Here is a 9,032-nt window from a genome sequence, read left to right as displayed (position 1 = left end):
TTTTATCTTGATTACAGAGTTTTCTGGCGCCTCTGTAAATTTCGTTCCGAAGCGAGCGCCTCACTCGCCTCACTCTACTCCTGGCTCCGGAATGAGTGAAAGAACGAATGAATGGCCGTGTCTCTGCGGAAAACCTGGGCTGCAACCCTTAACTCCGCCCCGCGCGCCCTGCCACGCCCGCCCACGGCAGCCGAACCCGCCCACCCCACCATGCCCCGCCCCACCAGCGAGCCAGGCCCGCCCCCAAGCCCACATCCACCAACCATAACTAGGCCCCGCCTACTCCACGCTCGCCCCCGCCTCCAAGCCCGCCCCCCGGTCCCCGGACGCCTGCAGCGCCAGCGCCTGTCCGCAGCCCCTCGGCCCCCGCGCGTACCTTGCGTCACTTCCGGGGCGGTGGCGGGATCGAGGCTCATTTCCGCCTGTGGGGGTGCGGCGGCGGCGGCGGCGGCGGCGGCGGCGCAGGAGGCCGGGCCGGGGTGCCGAGGGACCGACGGACTCACGGGCGGCGGCCGGGAGCCATGGAGCGCGGCCCCGGGGCCGGGGGGCGCGGGCCTCTGCGGTGAGTGCCGAACAGGGGCGAGCGCGGCGGCGCGGGGAGACCTCGGTGCCGCCCGCGGCCGTTTGGGGAGCTGGGCCTGCCCGCGAGGCCGGGACAGCCGGGTGGGACGCCCCCGAGACCCCTCACTGCTGGGGAGGCCGCGGTCCCGGCTGTAGGACCCGCCGACCAGGGACCGGGACCGTGGGCCAACGTGGCGACCCCGGCAGAGCCCTGTCCCCCGGTCCTTTGAGGTCTCGGATGTGGGGTGAGCGCCCACCCCTCTGGTGACGCGGCCCCCGCCTCCGGGCCGGGGCCGTCCGAGTCGCGGACTCTACCTAGTTTCCCGCCCCAGCTCGACACCCGGGCCCGCCGCAGCATCCCTTAGCGGAGTCCTCCTTCCTAAACGTCTCCCGGACGCCTGTACCCCTTCGCGGGCGTCCTCTGGCCGCCTGGGACACCGGGGTAGGCTTCCCGGTCTTCCCTCCAGTTTGATCTCCAGGTTGCAGCCAGGGGACGTACCGCAGCCCCTAACCCGTGGTGTCCGTCCATGCTCCGCCCAGGACTCCAGGGCTCCCCGTTTCCTCCAGGATGAAGTCCAAACTCTGCAGCAGGGCTCACGGGCGCGGCCTGACCCAGCCTGACCCAGCCCTGGCTCCCTCTGGGACCCCTCTACTCACCTCTTCCTCCCAGCGTCCGCTCGACAGGGAGATCAGCAGTTCCTGGAACTCGCCGTCACTTCTGGGGTTTTGCAGTGCCCTGTTCCTTGCCACTCGATCACTTTCTGTGCACCTCTCAGACTGCACCTTACTCCAGGCAGCTTTCCCACCCTGACTGGCTGGGTGAGGTGCCGCCAGGCCGAGCGTATTTAGGTCATCCTGGAGTATCGCAGTTGTTTGTTTCCTCGTTGGTGCTCAGAACACCAGCAGCCCTTACGGGGCCTGGCGGCAGAGTGCCCAGTCCGCGCTCGTGGACCGAATTGCCCCGCTCGCAGGGCATGCCTAGGGACACTCATAAATGTCACACGGGAGGCCCCAGGCGTTCATGGCCTAAGAAAAGACTGTCCTCCTTCCCTGTCAAAGCCGGCAGACTGTAGCTTCCCTCTTTTCTCTTTACCTCTTGTCACTTGCTCTCTTGTTCAGCCAGGGTTCACTGGATAAGAACAGATAGCTGTCCTGCCCTCATGGGGTTTCTCTTTGATTGCTGTCGGGGGTGGTCAGACAGGTAAATACAAGCTGTGGCAGGTGCTGTGGGGACAGACTGGAACCAGGAGAGCTTGTGGCATCTCCCCGTGGTTTGGAAGGCCTCTCCAGGGGCACTGGAAGGTTGATCTGAAGGGTGGGCAGGACAGGGGGCAAGGGCTGGCCAGTGGAGATCGGGGGAGGGGGTCCCTGGCAGGGCAACTGTCTGGGCTCTGGCTTGTCTGGGGAGATCGAGGGGGAGTGAGGCCGCAGAGGTGGGCCCTGGCAGGCTGTGGCAAGGCTTCAGTTTCTACCTGGAAGTGGCAGGAGACCAGAGGGCGTCCAGAGAAAAGGTGTGCTTTCTTATCTCAGGTTTGTGCCGGGAGAGGGATTCTGTGGCTGCTTGGGGAGAGTGCGGGCGGGCAATGAACAGGACCGCACAGCCGTCCAGGTGCAAGGTGGTGGCTGCGTGGACCGGGCGTTGGTTGGATGGAGACCCATCAGGCCCCGGCAGAGGGGGAGTGAAGGATGGCATGCTGTGTCTCTGGCTTGGGCAGTGGGGCTTCTCCACCTTGGTGTGCCCCTTCATTTCCCGGGTTGCGGGGGGCTCCTGCCTGCCCACGGACTCTCAGCCAGGCCTTCTTTCAAAAGCAGTCTTTGCTGTGCTGCCCCAACTCCAGACCCTCTAAGCCTCCCCAGCACCAGGGCAGTGTTGCTGTTTGGGCCTGGATCTGAGAAGACATTGAAGCTGCCTGGGCTTGGTTGACTGGTTGACACTTGGGGACGGATAACTCCCTTGGGGTAATGGGGGAGGACATCCTGTGCTCTGGAGAGCGTCCATCAGCATCTCTGGCCCCCACCCACTCAGGAATGGGAACACCCTTCCCCACTTGTCACAACCCAAAGTGTCCCCAGGAGTTGGCAGGTGTCCTGGGGACAAACTCTTACCTGGGAACAGGTACGACAGACTCTGTCCTCCAAAGGATGCTTGCACGTAAAGTGTGCGTCCCGCCTGCGAGTTCAGGGACCCTGGAAGCTGCCTGGTGTCCCCTCCTGGTGTCCCCACCTGGGCTCTCCCACTCCCTCCTGTGTGCCCAGACTCTGGGCAAACTCAGGCTGTGGCTGTGGCTCTCTCCTGACCTTGGCACCAGATCACAGGCCCAGAGGGAGCACGTGTGTCTCTGGGCCTCAGCCTGCTCTGGTCCGCCCTGAATCTGTGTGTCCCCGGCCCGGTGGTTTTCAAATGCCACGGCCCCAAAACTGCGTGTGCCAAGGTGCTGTGCTGCTGAAAGTGAGTTGTGAGCGTTCCAGTCTGTAAGGAAAAGCCTAGTAAGTGGTTATTTTCTCAAGGCTTTGTATTTCTTACAGTCTCTGTTGGCAACTCCCTGTGGGACTGTTAGTGATTTAGCTGTAGTCTGTGACTTACTGTGCCGCCTCTGAGCCACGCCCCCCCGTCCACCACCTACTTCTCGCTAAGTCCCCGTGGGAGGCAGTGTTGTCTTCCCCAGTAGGTGAGGAAACTGAGGCCCAGGGAAGGAAGGAGCCTTGCCCAAGGTCACAGAGCCCTCCGTTGAGCTGGAGAAGGAAGCCATTCGGGCTCCAGTGCCCCCCTCCCCCGCAGCCTGGCCCCAGCACAGGGCCCAGCCATTGTCCGAGCTCAGTAGGCCTTCCCAGCCTCTAGATGTATCCTGCTTTTGTTACCAGAGCCTTTGTTTCTTGTATTTCCTCTGCCTGGGCTCCACTGTCTCTGGACATTGCAGTCCTGCCCCTCGAGGCCCGGCCCCTGTGAGCATGCTCTTAGGTCCGAGTCCCTTCAGTTGGCAGTCTGTCCTTGCCTTGGCTGCGGTGTGTCACCTGGGGTTGGTGGCAGATGAATCCTTGAAGGATGGCCTGGAGATGGGCTGGGGGGGGTGGGGGAGTCTGGGCCGGCTGTGTGAACAGAGGCGTAGGGAGAGCACCGGGGTCTCTCTGCGCCCAGAGCAGGGGCTGTGTGGGGGAGAGCTGGCGTGAGCCAGGGGTCTGATTGCCCAGTACAGCCTGCTGGCCGAGGCTGGGCTGACTGGGGGGGCTTACCTGGCAAGAGTTGGTGGCTGCATGCTGGGAAAGGGTGCGGCAGGTGGTGGTCCGGTTAGCTTTGGGTCCCACAAAGGGCATATGGGGGGTACCGTGGTCCTTGTGGATGACGAGCTGGGCCCTCAGGCCCATGGGGCGGAGAGTAGACCAGTTTGAGTGGGAGAGGGTGGACTGGGCTGCAGGGAAGGCCGAGAGGCTCGGTACAGACAAGATCGGGTCACCGTGTCCCAGCGGAACCCCGAGGGAACCCCGTTTCTCGCTCCCCCCCCCCCCCCAGGGTTTCCCTCTGCAGGACGTGGAGACGCAAGGCTGCAAGGCTCCCGAGGGCTCGGCTTGGACCACGATGGGGCTGGGCTGCAGCCTCCTAAGGGGGCTCTCGTCTGGGGCAGTGGCTGGGGGCTGCCCTCCGCCCTGCCCGCGTCTCAGAGCACCCCCACCCCTCCCCTGCCAAGCGAGGCCCGCCCTGGGGCCCGGCGCCCGCCATGAACGGCCTGTCAGTGAGCGAGCTCTGCTGCCTTTTCTGCTGCCCTCCCTGCCCTGGCCGCATTGCTGCCAAGCTCGCCTTCCTGCCGCCGGAGCCTACCTACTCGCTGGTGCCCGAGCCCGAGCCGGGGCCCGGTGGAGCTGGAGCCACCCCCTCGGGGACCCTGCGGGCCTCCGCCGGCAGCCCGGGGCGCTGGAAGCTCCACCTGATGGAGCGTGCTGATTTCCAATACAGCCAGCGCGAGCTGGACACCATCGAGGTCTTCCTGACCAAGAGCAGCCGGGGCAACCGCGTCTCCTGCATGTACGTGCGCTGCGCGCCCGGCGCCAGGTGAGCGTCACGGAAGGACGGCACGGGGTCCGGACAGTGCCCGGAGGGAGGCCCGAGAGGTTCCCGGTGCAGAAGCAGAATGTGTCCCGTCCTCGGGCCCCTGGTGTCCTGTCGGAGGCCGTTCCCCGCGGGCCGGAGCCGGGGCGAAAGCCCGTCAGGCGGCACAGGTGCCCTGGGGATTCTTGTTGCCAAAGGGGTGGCAAATGGGATCCACCAAGAGCAGGCCACGTGGGACTGCCTGGGCCCTTACTGCCGAGTGCCCTGCCACGTGCAGCCCCAGCCCCGTCACGGAGGAGTACCCTGGGGCCGGGGGGGGGGGGGGGGGGGGGCCAGTTCCTGGGTGGCCTTGTCGCACCTGCCTGACAAGGAGCCGCCTGCTTCAGGGTCTCCGTGCTCACCTGCCCAGGGAAGGGCCCCTGGGTGCTTGGTGCTCAGTGAGGACTTGGCATCTGCTTCAGGGCCAGGGCACTTGAGGCCTGGCAGGTGGCTCAGGCCAAGTCTGCCTCCTCATCAGCAGAGTGTCCTTGAAGCCTGGAGGCACGGCTCTTCCTGAGTACAACAGCGGGGAAAGAGGTGGGGCCCTTCAGGTGTCTCTGCCTTTAGACCGGGCGGGGTCTGAGTCCAGATCTGAGTTCAAAGGGCAAGCTTTCCCCTTTTAGCTAGGCTGGGGCCCAGGGGTGCTGGAGGAAGAAGACTGTAGGAGTGCGTTGGCCAGGATCCAGCCTGTCGGGGTGACCTGGGGCAGGTCCTGATGGCCAGCAGCATTGCAGGGCGGAAATGAGTTTTGGGGTCATGTTCTGTAGGAGGGGAAGAGATGATGTGAACAGGGATTGATCTGGTTCGTTTGTGGGGGCAAGGGTGGGGGCCAGCTGTCGAGAGGAGCAGCCGCTGTCTCATTCTCTGGAAGGTTCCAAGCAGCGGGCACACGTGCATGCCATCCTTGGGCTGTCAGAGTCCCTCTCAAAGGAGTGATTCCAGAGGAGAGAGCTGCTGTCCCCAGGCAAGAGAGGTGCGGCGGTCACTGTGCTGAGGCCATGGCCAGCAGTCCCCTTTCACGGAGGGGGAGCCATCATGGCCAGAAGAGCCAGGCCGCTTTGTGGCAGAGGCGGCCTCTCTCCCGCATTAGTGCCCTGGTCCACGGGGCGGCTGGGAGCCTCCCTTGCCCTCTGACCTTCCGACCCCCCAGGTACACGGTTCTCTTCTCGCACGGCAACGCGGTGGACCTGGGCCAGATGAGCAGCTTCTACATCGGCCTGGGCTCACGCATCAACTGCAACATCTTTTCCTACGACTACTCTGGCTACGGCGTGAGCTCGGGCAAGCCCTCCGAGAAGAACCTGTATGCCGACATCGACGCCGCCTGGCAGGCGCTGCGCACCAGGTGAGCTGTGTGTTGGGAGTAGCGGGTGAGCACCCAGGGCCTTAGGCCGGCCTCCCTGGGGAGGCCCTGGGGGGTGGTCCTCAGGAGAGGGCCATCAGCGGCCACACTGGGCGGCAGGGTGAGGTCTGACGTGTGTCCCCCTGGTGTGGCGACAGGCATGCTGGTGTGTGGGGAGGTGGGGCGGGCAGTCTTCAGATCTGCCCTCCCCTCCCGGGAACCCCTTGTCCGGCAGGGGTATAGATGGGCTGTACCTAGGGGAGTGGGGGCTCTGCCTGCGCGGGGCGGATAGAGGACCTGGGCCAAGGAGGTGGGCTGTGTGGGCTCTGAGAAAATACTCAGAGTCCTGGGGCCAGGGAGCATTTGGGGTGCAGGGAGGAGTAGGGCTGCTCTGTCATGGTTCTCAGGGCTGACCCATGAGGCATGCATGGCCACTGACGGTGGCCTCCTCCTCGGGGCAGGGCTCCTCTGGGCCTAGAGGGTTCTGAAGAGTTGCAGAAGGTTCTGTCAGGCAGTTTGGTGTCCAGCACAGCATCTGGGGGCCGGCGGGAGGCTAGCAAGCAGAGGCACATACCTCTGTGCTTGACTGAGGGCCACCAGGGCCTCGGCCAAGCCCCCTTCCCTGGACCCCCCCCTCCCAATCCTGTTTATTTAGATCCCAGACAGCCCCTTTCTCTCTCACTGAAGCTCATTTGCTTGGTCTCTGAGCCCAGAGATTCCTCTGGAAGGAGGCCACCCTGACTCTGTCCCTCCCAGACATGGGGCCCTGTCCACTGCCGCCTTGGGGCTGCCCCATCTCAGCCCTGCCTGCCCGACCTGCCACTCCCCCTCCCCCCCCTCCCCACCATTCCTGCAGGGACCAAAGTCAGCTTGGCCTGGGGAGGTGGGGACCCAGGTTGCTGCTCCTGCTGGCTGCTGGTGGCTGGCAGAACCACACTGCACTGTGGTGTGAGGGATCTGAGCTCTGTCCATCCAGCCCATCTGTCCTGCGGCCAGCACTGTCCTCCAGAGACCTGATCCCGCAGAGAGAGAATCAGTAGGAGGGCAGGAGGCTTGGGCCCCACTGGTGACCAGGGGCTGGGGAGGCCTGGGGAAGATTTGCTTCTCCGTATGCCTCTCGTGTGTCCGAGTGTTAGGGCTGGACCGGCTGGTGCTCAGTGCAGTGGTAGCTTCCGTGTCCGGGGAGCAGGCTGAGGAGGAGCGGCGGGGTGGTGGGCAGAAGGCCACGTGGCATTCCTGAAGCTCAGGGCCAGGCGATTGTTAACCTGGAAGGCCGCCGGGACAGAGACAGGTGTGGATGGCCCCTGGGTGGACAGGGAGGTGGACTCTTGCTGCCTGGGGGGGGGGGGAGCCGCACAGGTGAGATGTAGCAGAGGGGTGTTCCTTTGGTATGTCGGGGTCCAGGTCTGTGGAGGCCTTGTACCTGGGGAGGGTGGCTAGTGGGTCCCCAGGCAGATGGGAACGGGCATTTGCAGGCTGTGGAGTTGTCTTGGGGCTGGGTCAGCTGTGCTGGGGGTGGAGGGTGAGACTCTTGGGGGTGGTGGCAGGGTGGGGGAAGAGGCTGGGGCCTGGACGCGGGAGCTGGGGCTGAGGAGGCTCGGGAGGCCACGCTGGAGGGAAGGTGCCCCGAGAAGGAGGTGGTGCCTACCAGCCTGCAGGAGACCCCCTTCTTGCTCTGCCTGTGTTGTGATAAGGTGGACGTGCCGACACCAAGGGGCTGCAAACGGGCCGATAAGTCAGGGGCATGACTGCCATGATTTCCCGTGGCTAAGGGATGGGCGAGGAATGCCAGGAGGGACCTGTTCCCTATGTGCTACTGGGAACTGGGTGTGTCCCTGGGCAAGTGTGTTTGGGGGGGGGGGGTAGGTGTTGGGGGGTGGAGAGCAGGAGAGGCCTGGGGCCTGCCCTGCCCCCAGGAGCCCAGGCGTGGCCTTGGGGCCCTCACCAAGGGCACTCGGCATGTGTGATCCAAATTGGTACTGTTGGTGAGGCAGGGTTAGGGCCACCTGTCTGCACACCTACCCAGGCCCTACTTTCCTACTGAGCAGACTTGTTCATTAATGGGGACAGGGGTGGGGGTAGGGGGCTTGTCACTGGGCCCAACCCTACTGCTTGGAGGCTGTGCAGGAAGGTTGGAGGGGGGACTGCCCCAGGAGGGCAGGCGGGGGGGGGGGGGGGGGTGCGCGGGCGCGCGCGCATGCAGCTCACTCGCCCAGGCTGCTGCTGGCCGCGGCTGATCCTGCCCCACTGCCAGGTACGGCATCAGCCCGGACAGCATCGTCCTGTATGGGCAGAGCATCGGCACGGTGCCCACCGTGGACCTGGCCTCTCGCTACGAGTGCGCTGCAGTGGTGCTGCACTCGCCGCTCACCTCAGGCATGCGCGTTGCCTTCCCTGACACCAAGAAGACCTACTGCTTCGATGCGTTCCCCAAGTGAGAGAGGGGAGGGTGGGTGGGGCGGGGCGGGCGGCCGGGGGCGGGGCTTCGGCGGGGCGGGGCGCTGCTTCCAGACTTGACGCGCCCTGCCCTACAGCATCGAGAAGGTGTCCAAGATCACGTCACCGGTGCTCATCATCCACGGCACGGAGGACGAAGTAATCGACTTCTCCCACGGGCTGGCGCTCTATGAGCGCTGCCCCAAGGCCGTGGAGCCGCTGTGGGTGGAGGGCGCCGGGCACAACGACATCGAGCTCTACAGCCAGTACTTGGAGCGCCTGCGCCGCTTCATCTCCCAGGAGCTGCCCAGCCAGCGCGCCTAGCCTAGCCGGGAGCCGCACCGGGACTTCAGCAATAAGGCGGCGCCTGGACCTTGCCCCCGCCCCGGCCCGGGGGCTGCATGTGAACCCTCGGGCACCCCGGTCCTCCGAGGCAGCTGGAGGGTTAGGGGGCCGGGACCTGCCCCAGCCCAGGGGCCGTGGACGATGTACAGGCGCGGAGCTACGCTCTCCTTTCCTTTTGGAAGCAAAAAGAAGGAAAAACGTGAACACAAATTAAAGATTTAAAATTTTAGGATTCCTCTCCCTTTCGTGGTTCGTGCGTGCTCTCCC

At 64.8% G+C, this 9,032-nt stretch overlaps 1 protein-coding gene across 1 annotated transcript; it reads left to right on the top strand.

The window, feature by feature from the left end:
* Positions 1-425: 425 nt before the first annotated feature.
* ABHD17A (abhydrolase domain containing 17A, depalmitoylase) lies at positions 426-8,994 on the top strand. Its single transcript, XM_045491298.1, has 5 exons — positions 426-562; positions 4,070-4,606; positions 5,793-5,987; positions 8,239-8,418; positions 8,519-8,994. The coding sequence occupies exons 2-5, from the start codon at positions 4,275-4,277 to the stop codon at positions 8,742-8,744; spliced, it is 933 nt and encodes a 310-aa protein (XP_045347254.1). The 5' UTR covers positions 426-562; positions 4,070-4,274; the 3' UTR covers positions 8,745-8,994.
* The last annotated feature ends 38 nt before the right edge of the window (positions 8,995-9,032 follow it).

The sequence above is a fragment of the Leopardus geoffroyi genome, chromosome A2 (assembly GCF_018350155.1).
Source record: "Leopardus geoffroyi isolate Oge1 chromosome A2, O.geoffroyi_Oge1_pat1.0, whole genome shotgun sequence".
In the NCBI taxonomy this organism is placed as follows: domain Eukaryota; kingdom Metazoa; phylum Chordata; class Mammalia; order Carnivora; family Felidae; genus Leopardus; species Leopardus geoffroyi.
Note: the sequence above shows the minus strand (reverse complement) of the source record. Positions and strands in the feature narration are given on the sequence as shown.